The sequence below is a fragment of the Calonectris borealis genome, chromosome 3 (assembly GCF_964195595.1).
Source record: "Calonectris borealis chromosome 3, bCalBor7.hap1.2, whole genome shotgun sequence".
Taxonomy (NCBI): domain Eukaryota; kingdom Metazoa; phylum Chordata; class Aves; order Procellariiformes; family Procellariidae; genus Calonectris; species Calonectris borealis.
In genome coordinates this window covers 30287512-30311291 of record NC_134314.1, presented here as the reverse complement: position 1 = coordinate 30311291, position 23780 = coordinate 30287512, and the positions used below count along the sequence as shown (strand labels likewise).

General features: G+C 38.6%; 1 protein-coding gene across 1 annotated transcript in view; it reads left to right on the top strand.

The window, feature by feature from the left end:
• EYS (eyes shut homolog) overlaps nt 1-23780 on the top strand; it is a 958850-nt gene that overhangs the window by 840964 nt on the left and 94106 nt on the right. The window contains exon 40 of the mRNA XM_075145270.1: nt 1980-2200. Within this exon, the coding sequence (XP_075001371.1) occupies nt 1980-2200 (221 nt within the window). The remainder of the gene's footprint in view (nt 1-1979; nt 2201-23780) is intronic.

The window sequence follows — 23780 nt, the reverse complement described above, 5'->3', positions numbered from 1 at the left end:
AATTTCTTAGCTCTAGGAGGACTAATGAATTTCTTCCTGTTACTGGCCAAGCTAATCCTTCTTACCCCTCAGGCTCCAAGTGAAGAAGGACATTTTCAAATTAGTATTTGAAAAGTTAAGCATGAGTATTGCGGAAGTTAACATAATGTTAACATAACACTTCATTACATCTGTTATGTTATTAACAAGACTTACAGGAATTCTTCCTGTGTGCTTCCTTAAAATATATTCTGATTAAGTCAGTTAAATTCAGAACAGGACCTTTACAGAAAGAAATGTGTATTATGGTGTACTAGCATGAGTTTGAACATCTGAGATATTATGATAAAATCCATTTATGCGAGAAACTGAGCAGAGCCTACTGAAGTTTTTCTGTGGTACACTGGATCTGCCCCCAAGGCCAGTGTTTTTGTAAAATAAGCCCAATAATAGAAAGATTGTGTTGCAAGAGGAGTGCTAAAAACACTTTTCTTAATCATAGACAATTTACATTCCAGTCCAATGCTTTGCTTAATTCTTGCAACAAGTTCACAAGCAGAGAAAAAATGTCTGTTTGCAAACACGACTTACAAATCTTGTCCATAGCTACGCTGGTTTATAGCTTTGTTTGAAAGGGGATAAAGTCAAGTGATATGAAATTAATTCAACAAGTGCTGAGCCGATGTCTTTAAATTCCTTCCACATGAAAAATTTAATTTAATTTTATCCATGCTCTAAAAGAAGTAGGGTTTTTTTTCTTTCCCTTCTAAATGAAATACATTGTAAGTACAGGAATATCTGGAGCTATTCATGTTCATTGTATCTCCAAATTTCACTTGAAATTGTCAGCAACAGAGCTCCAGGACTGATAAAAGCAAGACAGGAAACAGCGGAGCAAAATCATACAGATGTGTGAATTCCAGATAAGTCAACGTCATGTTTTCCTCCTGTTCCTAGTTCTTTACAGTTGATGTCTTAACATGATAGTGCAGGGCCCCTTCACTATAAATTATCTCCTCATATAAATTATCTCTTTGTTTTACATATGCTGTGATATATTTTTTATTCCATTGGTTTATTCCTACTTGACTTGAATTGGCTAGGTTTCACCCACTTTCTGGATTGATGGTATCGTACAAATAAATGCATCACAGTGTGATATACTTATGAAAAAATTATGATTTTTTCAATTCTTGGTGACAGGCATTAAGCAAAGGAACTTCGGAATGGTAAAACCCCATTTCAGAACTCCAGAAAGTCAGGCATCAGCTTGAGGAGTGGAATTCACAGAGCTAGATGAGTCACAGATCCTTTATCTGTGATGGTCAAGGGTTTGACTGCAAGGCCAAGTAGCACAGGAAAGCTGTGCTCAGCATACTGAGCACTAATATGATTTAGTCAGTCCCAGTATGAAATAGTTGTGGGTGTTTCTTTGGCACCTTTATAAGGAAGTTCTAGGCTTTTGTGGCTCTAGAATTTACTGCCTAAAACTTTCCCTTTTCCCCTGGGGTTCAGTAGAGCAGTCTGTTTTCTGTCACTCACCCAAAAAAAGTAAAATCTTGTTTCTGTATTCCCCTAAAGGTCCTGTAGGTCCCAGATCCTAAAGAAAAGCTTTATCTTCAAGTCTACAGCTTCTCCTATGTTCCTGCACCAACCCTCAACCATGAACGTAAAACTCATAATATAGAAATGAGGGAAGCAATGAGAAAACCCTACCATGATCATTGCAGTTAAGGCTGGGAATTCCAATTTGTTGGGATGTATGTTGTCTTACGTATTTGAACATATGCAAACACATTAAACCACTCTCTTTGTATGATTTTTTTTTTTTTTAAAAGAGAACCACATTTAAAAAAAGAATCCCTTCAGCAAATATCATAGTTTTTTGGCCAGCCTCAAATAATGGATATTTCCTTTATCTCTAATTATTATTCATTCATTGCTTACAGTAACATCACAAATCACATTCTTTTCTGATGATTCTTTTCTTGTTTCTGCAGATCACCTTTGGATCAATCTTCCTTGGAAATGTTCCTGTTCATGAAGAGGTTCATCGATGTGCTGGGCAAATACACGGCTATAAAGGATGTATTAGTGATTTTCAAGTTAACAACAAAGAGTTGTTCATCATAGATGAAGCTCTTGGAGGGAGGAATGTTGAGAACTGCAATGTTCCAGTATGTGATTATCATCCATGTCACAATGGTGGGACCTGCACTAGGTAAGAGTTATCTTTTTAATCATTTTATCATCTGTTTGCATGCTGTGGCTGGTAGGTTCATCCTTAATGAAAAATTGCTATAATCTTCTGTGTAATGAAGTAATCACCAATCTTTTGTCCTGATAATATTGAATAGAAAATGTGACATCTTCACGCCTAACCAGAGAGATTTTATAACTTATTTGCTTACATGAAAAGAGATATAAAATGTAATTACATTGCCCACACTGCATACATCTTGGGTTGCTGTCAGAATTCCTTTTGCGATCATTTAGATCAGTTGCCCTACAAGGCTCAGTGACTAAATCAGACTCTTTCTATAGAGAGTTTGGACAGAAACATATAGCGTCTTATTCTTCTGTCTAACAACTCTGTCTTATTAGGCCTTGTACCCTCACCTATATTCATGGTGTGCTCCTGGGTACACAGCATAGGCCTTCATCATCATGCTATGAAAACAGTAACAAGTAAGCCAGCACCTTCAGCATGTGTGAAGAAGTACTGTCAAAGAACCTTTGAAAGTTAAAGTGCATCATGCTGAAAGAGGAAATGGGGTTGAAAAGAGACGTGGGCTAAAAGCACAGAGGATGATGGTTCAGTTGAATGATGGTTCAATTGGAGCACAGTAACTCTTTAAGTCATAGTAACTTGATCATTGTTTAAGGCACTCAGCATTTAGGAACCATATTTCTGTTTAAAATTGATAGAACTTGTGAAGTAGCTGCCATGTCTATTTTAAAAATTGTACTTCAGCTTCAATGCAAATGCTGAACAGAACATAGTCTAAAGTTCTTTTAAAGCTCTGCACCACTGTGTGTTTCTTAGATTGAGGAGACCTTGAATCAAAGTTTTGAGGTGCTTCTCTGCCTCTCTTGATTGATGTGAGCACACAAAGAACATGAAACAGTTTTTTTAATCTCTAAGCCTTGTTTGACAAGAGCACAAATGAGAACAAGGCAACTTTATGAAAACATACACAATTTGCCTACCAGATGGGTGAAACTGAGTGTGTACTTGGGAGTAATGAGTCTATTTTTCCTCTGTTGTTCCTTGCTATATCTCTGTCATTCTACTGATTGGCCTGACATCTGCCACTATGGAATACTGCTTCATTTAAAGCTTGGGTCCTGAATAATTCATGACCAAAGGATTTGTTTCCTGCCTTTCTGCTTTCCAACTGCTGGCCTCAGCCCTTTTCAGAAATGCTTTTGTTCTGAAATGGGCCACTGCTCTTCTGTCCAGAGGAGTCATGGAAGACTGCATGTGCAAACCAGGGATAAGCAGCTCATTAGAACCATGATTTTCATTATTTTCTACAGTGGTCAACTGATTTTCAGGGATCACCTCCAAGCCCAAAAGTGATCCATTCCAATGAACAGGAAATCAACTGGCAGGAAGCCTGCATGAATGAACAAGATGCCCCTGACAAAACTCAAACATCAAAAGGAAGCATACAAGAGGTAGAAGCATGGCCAGGTGACCTGAGAGGAATATAGAGAAAATGTCCAAATATGCAGATATGGAGTTAGCAAAGCCAAAGTCCATCTGGAGATTAATCTGACAGGTTACGTGCAGGGCAAAACCAAATGCTTTTAAAAGTACATCAGCAGCAAAAGGAAGCCTTGGGAAAATGTGGACTTGCTGCTGAATGGGGCAGGTGTTCTGGTAACAAATGATCCAGAAAAGACTGAAATACTCAGTGCATTCTTTACCTCAGTCTTTATTGATAAGTCTGACCTTTAGCAATCCTATTCCTCTCAGACCTGTGGGAGAAAGTCTGGAGCAAGGAAGACACCCTTGGTAGAGGAGGATCAGATTAGGGAACATTTAAACCAACTTGACATATATAAATCCATGGGACCTGATGGGATTCACGCATGAGGGCTGAGGAAGCTATTTGGTGTCATAGCAAGATCAATCCTGTTAATCTCTGAAAGATCGAGGTGATTGGGAGAGGTTCCTGAAGACCAGAAGACTACTTTCAGGAAGGGCAAGAAGGAGGATCTGAGGAACTACAGAGAGGTTAGCCTCACCTTGATCTGTGGGAAGTTGATGGAGCAAATTGTCCTGGAAACTGTTTCCAAATACCTGAAGGACAAGAAAGTGGTTGGGAGTGGTGACCATGGATTTATGAAGGGGAAATTGTGCTTAACCAATCTGATAGCTTTCAGCAATGAGATGACTGGCTTGATAGATAAGGGGAGAGCCCTGGAAGTCATTTAGTCGACTTTAGTAAGGCTTCAACACTGCCTCCCATAACATCTTTAGTGACAAACTGATTAAGTACTTCTTAGCTGTCAAGATTACCAACAAAAACTATCACAACAGATTATCTCTCAGGATTTGGAGGTCTCACTTGGATAGGTTACTAGGTAGTGGTCTTTAGAGGAGCAATTCCTGCATCCCAAAGTTCTGAAGCTTCATTTTGTCCACAGTGTGTGCAACATTCTCTTTCCCGGAGAGTTAAACATATATATGAGAACAGAATGCTCCATCACTGTATAATATGTAATCAACCAAATCACTTCTGCTTTGCTGAGAAGTGTAACAGATCTAAAACTTATCACTTCTTGATAAGTTGCCTACCTATCTGCACCGATTGCTTTGTAGAGAATGTAAGGGTGGCAAGTTGGGATGTAAATTTGCCTGTGCTAGCAGTCATTTTTCAGGGGTGCTGGCAGGCGTTTTACACAGATTCTGCCTGACAGAATGCGAGGGTCAGAAACCCCTTTGGTGAATGCTTCAGTTTGCTGCATACCAATTCCTTTTTCCACAGGTTTGAACAGATAGAGGAGATATGGGAGAACAATGACTTGTATACCTCCTGGTCAGCCTTGGCAGGTCTGGCTCCAGGGCCTCTTTCATCTGGACCTGAACACTCTGCAAAGTTTGTTCCTCTGAATCTATTGTCTTAAGACCTAAGTCCAGTGCTTCAGTGGGTGAAGCATCTCCTGAAAGGAATGATGAGAGATTCTGTGCTATAGACTTTTTCTGTACTTCTTTCCAGGCACTGCCTGCTAGTACTAGGAATCTATTTAGTAAATGTACATACTGTAACAAACTCTATTCAGTAAATGGACTGATTTTAAGTGTGTTGGACTTGTCATCTTCTTCCTTCAGTGCTTTGTTTACAAACATCTTTTGGTTCCTCTTGTAGCTGAAAAATAAGACTTTCTCCCCTCACTGCACTTTAATTTATTAGTTGTTTTATCCTAGAAAATATTTGATTAATTACTTGGTCATCAACCTGTCACATAACTTGGTTCATACCATGTCACGTGTGGAGCAGGAGAATTGAAAAGCCAGAAGTGGACATTTTGTGTATAGTTTATGGGGAAAAATTTCCAGGCTTCAGTCCCAGTTTTCAAGTGGTTCATGCGGACTATACAACTGTGTTATCTTCAAATAATGAGTTTATATTCATGAGACTGCAGCCATAAATAATTTACAGTGTTAAAAATATTCCCATCTCCACCATTGTCCATTTGCATATTTATTACTGTAAAAAACCTTAGCTGTATTTAAAAAAACTTTCAGATAAAACAAGCAACAATTTGACAATTCATATTAAATTATTATTGACTTGGTTAAGGGTTTTGCCAGTTGTTTCAATTACACTGTTTAGTGGCAAAAAAAAAGATTTTTCATTGCATGTTATTCTTCAGGTGCTTGGCAGCTAATTAGAGCTTTTGCTTCTGAAAGGCCATGAAGTATTACATAGCGAATATCTCAGCCATGTTTTATAATGAACACTGGAGTTTGTCAACACATACTGCTGGGCATAGACAGGTGTGTTACATAAGAAATATTTTTTACAGTTGTTCTTAAAAGAAAGGTACTTGCCTTTTCTCATCATCAGAGTACAAAAATACTATTGTTGTGTTCATCCTAATAATTACAACAATTATGCAGAAGAAATTTATTTGACAGAAAAAAATGTTTTCTTTGTGTTTTTGGTAGCAAGAAACTGGGATTAGTATGTGCCTAGTTTTCAGATACAAAATTTCGGGGTGCAGCAGGGGCCAGCAGCTCCCTGTGGTCTGGTCGTTGGTTTCATTAGGTGCTTCCCAGGGGCCCATCAGGGCAGGGCCTGGCAGCCAGGGCCTGTCCCACCGCCCCATCCCGGAGCAGGGCAGCCAGGGGCACCAGGGCAGCCGCAGCCCTGGTCATCGGGCACCTCCCTGGGGATAGTGACGGGCTGAGGCCAGGCTGGGACATTGTTCCACTGGTGGGGGATCAGGATCAAGCCCAGTGAGGGGAACCAGAGTCAGACACAGCCCCAAGACAGCCACGCAGGGCCGTGGTGATGGGGACGGGCTGCACAATCCCCATTTTGCTGTGAAACTACTGAATGTATTATACTGTGGAACTGGAAATCTCTAATTATATTCATTCTTTTTAAGTTAAGATCCGCTCCACTTTCATTAAAAAAAAAGTGTTATCTAGGTTCCATTTATATTTTGACTAAGAAATCTCTCTGTGTATAGGCATTGTGTTTTAACCCCAGCTAGCAACTAAGCACCACACAGCCACTCGCTCACTCCCCCCCAGTGGGATGGGGGAGAGAATCAGAAGGGTAAAAGTGAGAAAACTCGTGGGTTGAGACAAAGACAGTTTAATAGGTAAAGCAAAAGCCACGCACACAAGCAAAGCAAAACAAGGAATTCATTCACTACTTCCCATCGGCAGGCAGGTGTTCAGCCATCTCCAGGAAAGCAGGGCTCCACCACGCATAACAGTTACTTGGGAAGACAAATGCCATCACTCGAAAGTTCCCCCTTCCCTCTTCTTCCTCCAGCTTTTTATTGCTGAGCATGACATCATATGGTATGGAATATCCCTTTGGTCGCTTGGGGTCAGCAGTCCCAGCTGTGTCCCCTCCCAACTTCTTGTACACCCCTAGCCTACTCGATGGTGGGGTGGTGTGAGAAGCAGAAAAGGCCTTGACTCTACGTAAGCACTGCTCAGCAGTAATGAAAACATCCCTGTGTTATCAACATTGTTTTCAGCACAAATCCAAAACATAGCCCCATACTAGCTATTATGAAGAAAATTAACTCTATCTAGCCAAAATCAGCACAATAGGACAAAAGCCATTCTGATTCAAGAGTATTTAAATACATGTTGTATCAGATGAGTGGTTCAGTACAAAACTAAATTTCTAATTCTTTACATAGCCATTATTTTATTAGTTTTTAAAAACAAAGTAGTCTTTCCTGTGTAAATGTTCCATTGCTTTTAGAAGCACTTTTGCAAGTTCACTAGCTCTTTTACTGCACTTTAAATCCATGCTAATGTACAATTCCAGAGACTGTTTAATTTCAGAGGAAAAAAATGGCAATTATTCAGTAAATGTAGAGTTTGAGTGTCGTAGGGTCCTATGACTAATTTTGTGAATTCAAAGCCCATTGGATTTGAAAGTATGTGTTTGAAAAAGATATGGAAAGATTAACCTAGGAATCTCTTAATATTCTGTGTGGCCCCCTGATCATATGAGCCAGATGTTGCAAACCAAGCTTAGTGTTAATTAAGAAGACACATCCGTGTGTGGGAAATAAACTCATAAAATTACTTCACCAATGATTTGACAATTATGTCAGCCACTACACTAGTACTAGTTGATTAATACATTTGTTTTAAATTGTATAAAGACTCAAGAAAATGTAAACATAGACAAGCTTAGCTTTTATAGTGCAGAGCACAATCTCAAAGTTAATTGCTCCCACAAACAATCATGTTTCCAATGTCTCAAACTATTCTCACAGTGATTATTCTTACTGTTGTTGTTCCCCATGTATTGGTGCAGCAGATGGGTCCATTAATGTTAATCAATTAACCAAGACTGAAAAATCAAACTCAATTAGCGATAAATTTCAATAGAGAGACACTTATCTTCAGTTTTCAACCACCATGAATGCTGTAGTCACCCAAAATACACAAGGAATGTAATTTTTCAATTTTCATGCCCTGATCATGTAAGAAATACCTTCCTAGATATGTAGGTCTCATTTGGACAGTACCTTTTCAGCTATAAATAGGAAAAGCCATATTTTAAATCATATTTCAGAAGCTGTCTGTTTTCTGCGTGCTGGGTCATCACACAATTCTTCTTAACCCTTAAAGAACTGATCACCAAATGAAAAATTCCATCCAAACTGTTTCCTAAAGTTTATCTGATACGGTTTTAAATGCCTTTTTTTTAAAGTTATAAAATGACTTCTGGATTAGCTTTCTTGTAAGTTAAAGGAAATTTTATAGTTGAACTTGGTTAAGTGATAGAATTCCGTATGTTGCAGATACTGAGGAGACCAGGTGAAGTGACTTAACAAATGTTGTGGTCTCTTTTTATTATATATCCTCAATGTTAATTAAAATAAACACTAGAAAAAGTCATTATGAATATGACTGTTCTTAGAAAAAGAGGAGGAGCTCAGACTGTAGACTTTGGAGACACTAAAATGTTCTTTTCAACTTTTTTTTACATCTCATTTTCCATTTCAAAAGGTAGTCACGGTGAACCTTTCCCAGATCACACGCCAGAAATACTTCTTGTGCTTCCTTGTGCCCATAAGCCAAAAATGCATGTTATGTCAGGTTTTGGCTGAAGGTATTCATCTAAGGATAGGCTTTTATGCCCTTATTACTGGTTTTCTCACATTTCTAGCACAGAGCTGCAGTTTGCTTCCAGCTCGCAAAATCTGATTTGTATGTTTGTTGAACTAAAGATAAAATTGTTACACAAGAATGAGTAAGTGCCCATTTTCAAACCAAGGAGCATTGAAGCACCTCCCAAGACAGCTAACAGCATTGCAGACCAAGTTTTTAGAATTGCTTATGCATTTCCTATCACTGCTTTAGATGTAGGTGTTTCTGGCTAACAAAGCTAGTCAGAAATAGCAGAATTGATCATATATCAAGGATCTTTTTATAGGTCTGTTTTATAGATTAAGACACTCAGGCCAACATATTATGCTAGTTAACTTCGCTAAGATCCATATTAAGTCCAGAACTAATGTTTTAAGTTCCACTGTATTTAACTCTTGCAGAAAGATAAACCAAACAAAGGGATTAAATTTCACTTTAGTTGATTTGCAAAGGAAGAAGATTTCCAGCTGGGAGTAGTGTATTCTCACACCTTTTCAGAATTTGCACCATATGCACTTATGTAATACTGATTTGTGTGAAGAAGATAACCTGCTTCCTTTTAAAGGGCTGGTTTTTGGGCAGATCTGTCAATACTAAAGATACTTACATGGTTTACAACTCCAGAAACTTCTGGTATTATTATTCTGATTCATGCTTACACACACCATTATTTAGGAAGACTAGTCTGGGGGCTTGAATTTTTTTGATCCTATACTTTTAATGTGATTAGGTAGCTAGTATATCTGGAGTTTGGTACTTATGAAAGAGATTCACATTTGGAAATCCATTTTTTTTCCCTAACGCTTACTTCAAGGGGCTTTGGTGAAGACAAGAATTCATTTAAATTTATTTCCAAACTCTTTTCTTTTTCTGACAGATAGATTGTTCATCGTTTCAGGTTCCACATGATTTTAGGAAAAAATAATGCCATTCTTACTAAGAAAAATCTTTCATGTCATTTTTGAGGAATATGAAAGATAATGCCATTGAGCTTCTCAGACTCACCAAAATCCTGTTGGACATGCCTTTGTAATATCATATTTTCACAGGAAAGTCAAGTAAGCAAAAGAGAAAATTTCATCTCCAATTTTCCTAACACTAGGTCTTAACAGATAGAGAATTCATTTACCAAGGTTGATCTTTCTGGTAAAAGTAATTGCATTTGGCTTAATCCCCATATAAAAACTTTACACACTTTTTTTCTGAACTAATTCTGCATTTCTCCCACCTTAGTTTTTCTTAAAGCGAAAACAGAAAACTGAAATTTTAACCCCAGCTTCTTGCCCTTGAAATTTAGATAGTAAATTGCGCTAATCTACAGTTGTGTTAGGATGTCTATTTCAAGACTGAATTAGTTGAACTAGGTGTGTCTCATTCTTGGCATCAGAAACAGATTCTATTTTATCATACTTTATTTCTTAGGTATTATATTCCTTAGATTATAGTAGTATGGAGATTTGACAAAGTATAAGAGTATAAGAGATTTGACAAAGAAATCAAAGCTGTGTTCCATTAAGCTGGCAGTGTTAAGAGCTGATGTTTTAGATTTTAGACAAAACATCTGTAAACCCCGAGGAAATCGTGCAATGATAATGTATGAGGAAATAACAACAAACTCATAAATATTATTGGAAATACTAGTACTCAACTGTTGTTCTTTTTAATTAAGCATTTAAAATACACAGCTTCTTTAATAATGCTTAAAATGTGGCACACTCTTCAGAATTTGTTTTCTTCAGAACGTCATTTTATCATAGAAGTATTGTTGAAATAACAAATTCTGGCAATTGAAAAATAATCCAACCAAACAAGTTAGAAAAAGTGATGTTCAAAGAGTAAACCTTTCTCTGTTTTTAATTTAGGCAGTATAGTGGTGGTTCTATTAAAAATGGAAAAATCAATTTTTTATGTTCTCAGATCTGCAGATTTAGTATTTGACTAGTGTGAAAAAAACCACGCTGAAAACAGAGCATGCAGGAAAATCAAGGATCCAAATATAAATAGGACTTCAAATTCCTGACTGTTTGTGTGCAAGCTGTGCACAAAATTTGTTAAACGTGATGTTTATACATCATCTCAATTCAATTGTACTTAAATCAGAGAAGCTGCCATGGCTAAAATTTTAGTGTGGGTATTGACATACCAGTAAGTGCCATTTTAATACCAGTCATCTTAGAATGTTTTGACTCAATTCCCAGAAATACTATGTAACATTATTTTTGAGGATTACAGCACAACCACATCAGCATTTCTGATAGCTTTGATTCCAGAAAGGCTATCTTATTTGGAGTAGCTTTAAAATACAACATATCAGCAAAATTAATTGAATTCTATCTTTTTCCAAGGCCAGTGAGATGTTTAAGTGTGTATAGAAATACTCAAAACACTGTTTGTACATATTTGTCTAACTGGAGAAGTAGTGCATGGATTCTTAATAAGAATTTCACTCTGCTATAAATCTTGACAAATAGTGTAGCTGGTACTGTTTCTTCTAAGTTGTATCATATGTAGTATGTGTATGAAAAATGATAAATGTGCCATATTCTTCGTACTAATGTTTTTCCAAAATTCCACAGAGATTATCCATTCAGTGAAATATGTACGTTTTCCGTAAGGACTCATTATATGCTCTAGCTGTTTACTGTAAACTATCACAATAAAATTACAAGACTGGTACTGCAGAAGATGAATAATGCACTATCTGTAATATATGTTAGAATATTTATTCCTTTGCTGCTAACCTAACGTATACACCTACCTACTAGTGATAGATTTCCACACTTCAAGCCACAAAAATTACATAAGGGAGAAAAAAAATATGAAATTTCACTCCTGACTAGCGTGGTTGACTGGAGATTGAATGGGTGAGAACATCATTGTTCTGAATCCCTGCTTTTGGGAGCTTATCATTGAAAGGAAGAGTGACGTTTATCTGAGGTCACATGACAGAGCAGATTTTTATTATGGTTTAGAGAAACCTTCTTCACCTTTGGTATCTTGTTGAATTCGAGAACATGTTTAATATTCAAATGGAATTTGGGAAGTCTGGATATGAGGTATCATCTTGATACAGAAGGTTACCATGTCACCAAATTTGGTTTTGTTACTTTATTTCTTTCTCAGTAACAGCATTTATTTAAGTTTGCTTTTAGAAAGATAGGAAACTGGATTTTTTACCAGTAACCGTTGTTTTTTGGATTTAGTAAAACCAGCCAACACTGTGATCATGTGTACAGATAAATACGAAGAGTGGTACCCACATAGTCATGCACAAATAGAGGAGACGTTCTACCTCTAGCCAGAGTATCCACAGGTGTCCAGCTGACTATTCAAAGGCAAAGTTACCTCACTAGTCCCTCACTTTTTTCTCACTGCCCATTGTCATGGGTCAATACATGTGGTACTTGTACAGTCTTCCCCACAACTGGCTCCAGTTACTTCAGATTAAATATCACTCTCACATGTTGTAGAGGAGGGAATGAGGTTTTTTTTTAACTAGGGAAGACCTATTGAACTTTTGTATTACTCTTAAGTGAAAGGGAACATACAAGATCAATATGTTATTCATAAAGAATGCAGAGATTTAAGAATTATCTGGTGTCCTGCTAGAGAATTAGTGCATCCTTCTTCAAAAAAGACTGTCTTGGACAAAAATATGTATTGGAACAACTGCTCTTGAAGACTGATTCTCTGTAATCTATAATATCTTAGGAGATATGAAGATAAAAGGACCCTAGAACCACAAAAATCCATTTGTCCTTCACCAGGACCTTCCTCGGGTTACCTCAAATCATAGTAGAGGTCAGCACAAGGCCTAATATGGGTCCATTGGCATCTTCCATAATCTGTGGAGCCATCTAGCATTCTGTAGACTGGTTGTGGAACAATAAAAATCATTTCACAGCAGCACCTTAAAAGCTGATGTCATTATTTTCAGTAATAGTTATCAATTGTCTATCTCTTTTATCTATTATTCAGTATCAATACTGTTCAGTTACCTATCTAGAATACTGTATTACTAAAGAAAAAGTCCTGAATAGCTTTAAAAGGCTTAATGTTTCCTTTAAGGACGTACTACTCTTTTTAATAGTTGTGTTTGTATTATTACCAGACTTATTAGTCATACCCAGTTAAAGTACGCTCTTTGTGTGCTTGTAAGAGTATAGCTGGTATTGCTTCTTCTCTGCTTTAAAATCTGATAGTGATTAGGATTCATGAGTTAGAGGATCAGGGGAGTCAAGGCATGATTTGTATTACTCCATAAGGCATGAGAGTTCAGTAAGGAGTGCTGTGTTCTCTTGTATTCTGGTCACCTTCTCAGTATGCCCATCAATTTAGCCTTACCACGTGCTTTGGAAAATTCATCTGGCTTGGAAGTCAGCATATGCACTAGATTTCTTCTGACATTGCCTCAGTAAGGAGTTTTACCAATGGCCAAGAAAACATTTCATTGCTCCGAAGAGAAGCTACATAGAAGACTGACCATGCTGGTTCTCCTTATCATCTTCTAATGTGGTTGTGACATTTGAAGTGGGACATATGAAATAATCATATAAGTTTTTGGACATCCTACTCATTTCTGTACCTGGACCACTTCAATATATATTAACATATGAAGTACTTTAACGGATACTTTACTTTGGTGTGTACATAAAAGAATACAGAAGTGCTAGCAGTTTTTCACACTTGTTTCTGAATAGGTTATAATAAAAATGAGACTGAAAAAGTCCAGTGGGAGGCAGCACCTCAGGAATCCCCCAAGGTCTTTCTCCTACCACTGCAGGACAGGCTGGACCGATGGGCCGAGGCCAACTGTATGAGATTCAACAAAGCCAAGTGCCGGATCCTGCACTTCGGCCACAACAACCCCAGGCAACGCTACAGGCTTGGGGAAGAGTGGCTGGAAAGTTGCCCAGAGGAAAAGGACCTGGGGGTGCTGGTTGACAGCTGGCTGAACATGAGCTGGCAGTGTGCCCAGGTGGCCAAGAAGGCCAATGGCATCCTGGCCTGTATCAGAAATAGTGTGGCCAGCAGGAGCAGGGATGTGATTGTGCCCCTGTACTTGGCACTGGTGAGGCCGCACCTCGAATCCTGTGTTCAGTTTTGGGCCCCTCACTACAAGAAGGACATGGAGGTGCTGGAGTGTGCCCAGAGAAGGGCAAGGAAGCTGGTGAAGGGCCTGGAGTACAAGTCTTATGAGGAGCGGCTGAGGGAACTGGGGTTGTTTAGTTTGGAGAAGAGGAGGCTGAGGGGAGACCTTATTGCCCTCTACAACTACCTGAAAGGAGGTTGTAGCGAGGTGGGTGTTGGTCTCTTCTGCCAAGTAACTAGCGATAGGATGAGAGGAAATGGCCTCAAGTTGTGCCAAGGGAGGTTTAGACTGGACATTAGGAGAAATTTCCTTACTGAAAGAGTGGTCAGGCCTTGGAACAGGCTGTCCATGGCTGTGGTTGAGTCACCATCCCTGGAAGTATTTAAAAGACATGTAGATGAGGCCCTTAGGGACATGGTGTAGTGGGCATGGTGGTGTTGGGTTGACAGTTGGACTCAATGATCTTAGAGGTCTTTTCCAACCTTAATGATTCTATGATTCTATGATTCTATGAAGGTGAAATGTCCCAGACAGAAAACAGTTACTTAGCATCAGGAGTGTTGTTTTAAAAAAGTTATTGAATCTGTCAGTTATGAGGGCTCCTCTGTGCAGCACTGTTATTTACATTAGACATCTCTCTCTACATTCCCCTGCAAATTTTCTCAAGATTACAGAGGGGTATGTAACCCTTCAGTTCCAGAAGCTCTGGTTGTGACATCTCTTTTCTGTTTCCAAACAGAAGCTGCTAATAGGATGTGAAGTTTCATAACTTAGTACCATGTCATCATCTTTGCTGCAATCATCCGGAATTAGTGAAGTGCAAGTTAAATATCTGTGTGGGAACACAGATACAAACACATGTGTATGTGTATGCACTCAAACAATTTAATTAAATGGTGGCTATAGTTGTGCTGTATGTATTGTTCCTTTGTTCATAATTGTCTTCTCTTCATTATACTATGGAGTTTTAGAACATATTGTTGGCGAGGGTGCTGAGGGCAATTGGTTTTATTTTGTATCTCACTGCAGTTGTAAAGATGAGGACACTGAGAAAATAGATAAAATCCCCAACAGACACACGAACTGGAGTTCATTGGGAGTGAACATTATTAATGAAATATCAATGAACAGTGTTTGTTCAAGATGCACAATTGTTCTCCTGTAAATAACCATTTTTTTCTATTTTTCTTGATGACAGTCTTAGCCCTGCAACTATTCACAGCTTTAATTTAATTTATTTTCTTCAGAATTATTCAGATTAGGAGTCTGGAAAAGCCAAAGAAAAGTCACAGTAAAATACACAGAAAACGGTATGGCATCAATAACAGAGATGTTCAACCTAAAAAAAATTATTCTTAAAAACAAGGCATTTTGAGTTATAAACAGTTAGCATTTTGAACACAAATCTTCAAGTAAAACATGAAGACTGCTACTATCTGTAGGCTGAAGAACATCCAGAAATTATTCTTTTTTTGTAGTTGGATATAATATGATAGTATAGCATCACTATATTTCAGTTGTTGGACTCACCCAATTATTTATCCACTTTTCCATTCTGTCAACCATTTTCAGAAACAGTGCAGTATATTTCTAGGCTGGAAACCAAGCACGGTAGTTCATTAACCCAGATTTAAGCTCTTTCCTGGATATCTTCAGGGATTAATTATAGACTTCACACCTTACCAAAATATTCAGAGATTGATTTAAATCCCAAAATTCAAGCTAAGCTTGTTTTCATTATGTTATCATTTTATGTAATCCAGATTTTTTTCTTGGCATTCATTAGTATTCATGATATTGTTACATGGATCAGAGTCACTACTTGGATGAATATGCTAATGTAAAGGAGAGGTTAAACTATTTAGAAAAATCTAGGGTAAATTGGACGGAAAACTATTTGGAGTTAAGAACGATTAAGAAATAAATTGTGTATTGTAAAGGTGGCTAGCTTTTTTAACCTTTTTTTAGCTTTCCCCCAAGCAGATTTCATGGAGAAGTGAAGGTGAAAGTTTGCCAAAGGGTTGGAATCTCCCCTTCTGCTCCCGCAGACACACAGTCCATAAGGTGCTTTTATTCCAAATTGTATGGTACACTTATAGGCGATAATTTGATGACATTTCTTTTCCCTCAGTTCATGCCTGATATAACCCTATTCTCCTTTTATCCAAAAGACAGTATCCTAAAAAAAATCTTCCTGGTGACTAATACCAAACCTGTCAATTAGGTAGAAGGTCTAAATGCCACCCCCCAGCCTGGAGACTACACGGAAACAGAGTTACGATCCATTTCCTTTTCCTGGTGCTTTCTCTCAGTTTCTGATTCTGTCAGTACGATTCTTATACCCTCGCCTTCCCCAGGGTGAAATCTGCCTACTTAAGATTCACTTAAACCCTGGAAGCAGAGTTGAACTGGGACACAGACTTTGCACTGCTGCTTGGAAAACAGCTCCTTGATTTGTTACTGTTGCAGGGATGATAGAGCGAGAATGCAATGTATAAACGTGCATCTGGTTTCACAGTAAGTTAAATGTAGCCACTCACATTTTAAAAACTGATGCAGTCTTTGAGTATCCTTACTATTTTCCCTGCTTTGAAAACAGTGAGGTAGACAAACTGTATTTGTTTTGTTTTTGGCAGAGACCTATTTAATAGTTAGCCATTGAAATTCTTTGAGTGGACAAACATAAGATGTTTTTAACATTGAAATTTAGCTTTAGTGTGTATGCTTAAACTGCAATGAAAAAGACAAAGCAATCAGGAGTTTATTTTATTTGCTTTACAAGTGTTGAGACTCAGCATCCAGATTTATAATGTGACAGTTAGGCCAGCTCAAGATTCAAGGCTAAATTATAAAGTTGGTTTTCAGCTTCAGCAAATGCTCTCTAGGTCCTGCTGTGTTTCACTTAATAGCAAGGACAAGTGGATTCCATCTGTAAGAGAGCATGTTTTGCATATGGACTACTGCAAGGCAAGAGCCAATACTGAAATGGACCAGGATTCAATATCAGGACACTCTTTTTATTTATGGACAGTTGCTTGTTTGTTTTCAAGCAGGTCTTTAAGGCTGGTTTGATGATTTAGGAGCAGAAGTGGGGTTATAAAACTTAATTTTAAAATGAGAGGATGTTTGTCTTGATGGTAAAATGCTGTGATTCAATATGAACAAGATGGCATTCATGGGTATGAACTAATCTTGTTAGGTGCAGTATGTGTACAAAATGGTAATTGAAATGAACATATCTTTTTTTTCTGCCTAGAACTAATGTCCTTAAAACCTCAGATTTGATTCATTTTTTATGGATAAATATTTGTGTAGTAGCAAAAAGAGTTGTGCATTATTATGTAAGTGTATGCATAGATAAATTGGTATGTATGAATATATAATGATTTTGTTTATCAATATGGTTTTGTCCATATTTTGGGGTGGGTTTTTCAGTATGAATCGGGCATTTCCTAACTCCTGGATATTTACATTTGCAACCATTTTCTTTAGGCTAGTCTTGATAAAATGCATTTTTAGTAACTTTGTCAATATACGTGTATTTCTCAAGTCCTTGACACTGATCGCATATGTATTCTATCATTTTACACTAAGAAGCTAGGTACATGCATGATTAACTTTCCTTAGACAAGAACACTGTAACCTTAGCCACAAACCCAAAAGAATACCCAGAGCATCCTGAGTTCACTCACCACAGATTACCCCAATTTACAAAAACAAAATTGGAAACAAAATGAGAAAGGCTGTTTTCATGTCAAATTTCATCTTTTTACTCTGCGTAGATGTTTGATTATACACTGTCCAAGGACCTGTGTATGCAAAATAGCCCTTTTCTAAAAAAAAAAAACCAAACTGAGGTAAAGAAAAATACTTGATTTGTACAATTTATTAAAAAAATAGAGATCATAATTTAAGTAAATGGGTGCTTCAAAAACTCCTTTTCTTTGCCAGGAAAACCCTGGGATCCTTGGCTGGGAAAAATCCTTATTATCAATATTTTGTTCTGCTGCATCTGAGTGAAACACTGTTCTGTGTGTCTGGGTTGGTTTTAATCTTCCGCTAGGTTTTGAAACGGAAGAGCTGTGGGTTACTGCCACCTACAGCTGGAATGCCACCCCCTCCCAGCTAGAGAAATGGACCTTGCACTAAAACCCCTCTGGACAAAAGGCAGTAGATCTTAGCGGTAAGCTAAAGGAGGACTTTGCAGAGCTGGTAGTAATTGAGTTTTGCCAGCTTTTTATGACATTTAAATAAAAGTAGGGCTACAGAGAAAGTAAATCCCCCAATAGCATATTCAAGCAATTTTCTTCTCATAAAAGCACCTTCCTACTGACAGTAGCTTGGCAGAAATGTTGCAGAGTTTAAATTTCATAGAGAGGAGGAAAAACCTCAGCTTCTGACAATCCTTATGTCAGCTAACATTTGAAACGCTCTGAGATTTACCAGAAAGAAAAAAAAAAAAGAAGATTGCACTGTGTTGGGGCCTATTTAGTCATTGTGGTTTTGTGTATTGCAACTATTTTAAGACGCTTAGAATGTTCTTTGTCTCCTATAACCTCAGGCCCTCCTCCCCACTGCATTTTTATCTCTGCAGTTTTTTAAAAAAAAAAGAAGGAAGAAAGCACACTCTAAATTAAGACCTCAGGAGAACAGGAACAATAATGGCCAGCAGTGGTGTGCCATTTTCTGCAACTGCTTCCACCTTTTTTATTCTGTGCTTTATTGCGGTATCTTTTTCAATAAGGAAAATTCAGGGTTGCTTACTTCTAATAATTATTCTGTGCTGCTTAACCTAGTAAATATTGGCATGAAAAATTCTGTGTGCGTGGGAAGGAAGGGAAATTGTTGTTGTTTGTTTCCATTCAAGTGTATCCTCTTTTTTCACTACTACTGTGGTATCTGAGGGTTTTTTCCTATGCTTTTCCTGATTTCATTTTCCTTTCTATGCTACATTGAAGAAGAGTGCTCTATGTGGGCTGATCAAGCTACCTCACTCCCAAAAGGATTTCTTATGTAAGTAGTTCCAGTGAGATTTAGCGCATGATGTATTTTTGTAGAAATGCTGTGTTTGTGAAGGTATCCTTGCGCAGTGAAACGTGTAAGCACTTAGGCAAAAGCCTGCATGGCACTGCTACCTTATTTTCATTCGCAGTACAGAAAACATATTTTTTATCTTGCATTTATAATATAGGAATTAAGCCTGAGACTTTTTTTTTTCATTTTTGAAAGCAGAATGAGCATAAGAAAAAACACAGGAACACATTATGCTATTAAAGAAATAAAACTAACATATTCCACCCAGCCATCAGAACCGTCTTTTGTTTGAGCTAACTTATGCCTGTAACCAGTGTTTCTTCAAAACACTGACCTTTCTTTAAACAGCAATTATGCACTGACATCTGAGTCACAGAGACAGAAGTACATATTCTTTCAGGCAGCATCTCCAATTATCTTGCTTGCCAGCAGATGTTAGGGGCATTTTCCTCTCTGCCCAAATATTGTAATCATTAATAATTAGTAATTTTACAATTCAGTGTTTACATGTAAAGGAACTTCATCCTTTGATGCAGGATTTGGAGCTACTACTGCCAGCAGAAAAAGAAAGAAACTGGAGCTCGATTCTTGTTTTACGTCTGGGATTACACCATTTTAGAGTGCTGAGATTCCTTTGCCTTATGTGGTTACTCTGATTTATACCAGTGAAGTGAAAATCTAATCAAGCCCACAGCTGGATACATTCAATAACTTTTTGTTCACCCAGGATAACTCTGGATTGTATTGATCTGCATTATAGAACTGAACAGAAAACAACAAGAGGGAAATCTGAGAAACAGTGTCTCATTTAGAATCTAATAAAAGTTCTTCAGGTGCTTCTTTCATTACCGTACTCGGCTGGATCATCCTTAGAAATCAGTGAAGGTCCTGCAGTCAGAAGCATGCATAAAAATGTCTTGAACTCATTAAGTGGTTTCTATGGATAGAAGGTAAAGTCTGGGGGCAGGGGGGATACTATCAAAACCACTGCAGTCCTGTTGATTAAAAATTTGTCCAACTTCGCCTTTATTAATCTTTTCAGAGTAGTGTAGCCAACTAGAAGGGGAGACACAGGGCGGTACAACAAGAGATGGAAAACAGAGCAATAAAGTGCTGTTTGAGTCATTTCAGACTGCTGGATGAATGGCTCTGTAGGAGAGAAATTGCTGTGGTGTCACTGGCTTGCTGCTACCAGCATGTGTCACTATGGATGTCAGTGTAAAGTGAAACTGGGGAAAAGAGAAATCCACTTGCCTCACACTTCGGAGACAAAGAAAAGGGCAAAACCTGTCCTACCTCTAGCAGTAGCAGTCACGGAAAAGTGTATGTGTTGCTGAGAAATCTGAGAATTCATCCTTTGAAAAAAAAAGTCTTTTTTCATCTTGAGATGACATTGCAACCCTTACGATAGAGTGACTAAGTGATCCACACAGGTCTGATTAATAACAGCAGGGATAGACTGTAAGCTCTGAACTAATATAAAGTCAATTCTGTGACATTTGTCTTTCGATATTTTAGGCATTAATATGTATTTAATGTTGCTGAAATACAATGTCTTGGTGTGTTCCTCAGAGCCCACTGTTAGCTGAATGAATACTAGCTCATGATTAATCTGTACAGCATTTTTGTACTCCAGCTTAAAAATGGCCTCTGAATAAGTGCAGTGCAAACAGAGGGGGCAATTGCAAATAAACACTTTCAGATCTCCCTATTTCGGAATGAACATGTAGAGGAGTATAAACCTGGTCTGTTTTCTCAACACTGATTTAATAGAAAAGGATGATTAAATCAATATTGTGTCCCAGAACCACATCAATATGAACAAGAATCCAACATCTCAAAGATATGTTAGAGCCAGGAGACTTACTTGATTCAATTATGTATAATGATAGTGTGCCAATAATCCTGACTATTGCATGAACTATTAACATTTTCCCTCCTCACTATCATTCTGCTTTCTGGAAGGAGTTAATTATTACAAAGCTGTCAGCTATGACAGAGATCTTTAGCACAGAAAGATGATACAATGATATCGCATAGCATTCCTGAAGTGTTACGACACTCTTCCTAGAACAATTTTTGAATTAATGCATTGAACTGTAGGAAGTTAGTTCCCTTCCCACTCTGCTTGCTTGGGTAAAGAAACATATATTAACAAATGAACTGGTTTGGTTTGGCTTAGTTTTACTCCAAGGAGGAGGCAGTGAGGGTTTTTTCTTTCCTCTGTGAACATATTACCTTTTCCTACAAGCAGTCACCATAGCTACTGGTAAACAGCATTATGTTTGCCTTATTCTTTCTGTTTTGACTGTAATTCTTTTTCAAGAAAAAAGGAAAGTGGGCTGATTTTTTTCAGAGAACAGAAATCTTAAGTAATAACCAATTAGTTCTGTCTGAAAAATGGGAGTCTAATTTAGGGCTCTCCTTTATTCTACAGAGAACATGACTGTGAACCTTTGCATCTGGTTTTAGCCAGCTGAATGCTTCAAAGATTTTGTCCCGTTAAGTGCTTTCATCTGTGTTTGATACAGCTGGAAACAAATCTGCCACAGTGCAATATGGATGATTATTTGGATGTCCACATTTGCAATTTTTTCTCCCTACACCTATTTTCTCAATTTAGACAAACTTTAGGTTGTCTCAGACAGTAATTCAGATTGTTTGCTTTCAAGCACTTACCAGCTCCAAGAGATGTGTAAAATTAGCTGGTAGTTTCATTTTGACTTACAGTTTCCTAAATACATAAGCACAACACTCTGTGCATGTTCAGAATTATGTAGTATAAGAAGCTAGATGCAGCCTATACTGCCAGTTCTTTTCCTATCTTAAAATTTTTACAGATATTTGTCTCAGGGAAAAGCTGCTTAATTCATCTGGTTTAAATGGGGATCAAAGTCATTTATTGACTTATTAATGACATGGCAATAAGTGACCTAAACATTAAGGATCATTATCAACAATGCCACAGATAAACCACAGTATTAGACACTGCAGAATGTTAATAAACTAATCTACACACACACACAGGGTGTACACACCCAGCCCCTCACAGGCAGTGTGGATTTTGCGAACACTGAAAAGTGTGTGTCCCCCACACGCAGACCCTCCTGTGGAGATGCGGGTGCTACAGCTGAGTGTCCATCCCTGCTGCTGCTGCTGACACCCTACTGAGGCACCAGCACGGGCAGGCACCCCAGGGACCCCACGTGCACTCTGAGGATGGGTCCTCCCGTGCCACTCCCACACTGTGGGTCCTTGGCTGGGTGCAGGCTGCTCCTGTACCCCACAGGGAGCTGCTGGGCCTCATCCAGGCAGGGCTGGGGATACCACCGGGCAATGACTGGTGGTGCCCAACCAGGGTCACTGCTCCTGACCCCACCTCTCCCAGCACCTTTTACAAATTTCTGTGCTTCTACACTGCATTTCAAGCTGACCCCTTTGTTTCAAAAGTCTCTTTCTAATTCCCTGGTTACTGCTTCATCTGGCTGATGGTGTCGTGGAGTTCTTCCTTAGCATTATCAGTTTGGGACAAACATTCAGGTGGTTTTGGGTGTCCCATCACATACACTGTTAGACACTCACATCCCTATATTATCAGCTGTTGTTTTCGAGGACATTTTCCTGAAGATGGGCCAGATAGGTACACCCCCACTCAATATTATTGTACAGTTTAGCAATTCTGAGCATACTATCAAGTAAATTATCTACTGAGGTCCAGTTATTTTATGTTTATTTTACATTATTTACCTTTTTTTTTCCCTGAGAAAAAAAAAATTGACGAAGTTAAAGCATGTTATTAAGGGCATTGTCCAAATGCCTCTTAAACACTGACAGGCTTGGGGCATCGACCACCTCTCTGGGAAGCCTGTCCCAGTTTTTGACCACCCTCTCAGTAAAGAAACATTTCCCAAGGTCCAGTCTAAACCTTTGAACCATGAACAGCTTTGAACCATTCCCATGCGTCCTATCACTGGATACCAGGGAGAAAAGCTCAGCACCTCCCACTCCACGTCCCCTCCTCAGGAAGCCGTAGAGGGCAATGGGGTTGCCCCTCAGCCTCCTCCTCTCCAAACTAGACAAACCCAGAGTCCTTAGCCACTCCTCACAGAACATTCCTTCCAGTGCTTTCACCAGCTTTGTTGTCCTCCTCTGGACGCATTCAAGGACCTTCACATCCTTCTTAAATGGTGGGGCCCGGAACTGCACACCATACTCAAGGTGAGGCCGCACCAACGCTGAACACAGCAGGATAATCCCCTCCCTTGTCCGGCTGGCTGTGCTGCGTGTGATGCACCCCAGGCTGCGGGTTGCCCTCTTGGCTGGCAGAGCACCCTGCTGACTCCTATTGAGCTGCTGTTGAGCAGCCCCCCCAGATCCCTTTCTGCAGGGCTGCTCTCCAGCCACTCTTGTCTCAATTTATACTTGTGCCCTGCGTTACTCCATCCTAGGTGCAGAATCTGGCATTTTGACTTGTTAAATTTCATCCCATTAATCTCAGTAATCCCATAACCAATGCTCTAATTTCTGTAGATCCCTCTGCAAGGCCTCTGGTCCCTCAGGAGAGTGAATAGCACCTCCCAGTTTGGTATCATCAACAAACTTGCTAATGGTGCATTCAACTCCTGCATCCAGATTGTTGATAAATGTATTGAACAGGAATTGAACCCTCAGGAACACTGCTGGTGACTGGTCATTAACCAGGATGCTGTGAGGGACAGTATCAAAAGCCTTACTAAAATCCAGAAAAACTACGTCCACCTCCTTCCCTTCATCCACTAGGTGGGTGACCTTATCATAGAAGGATACCAA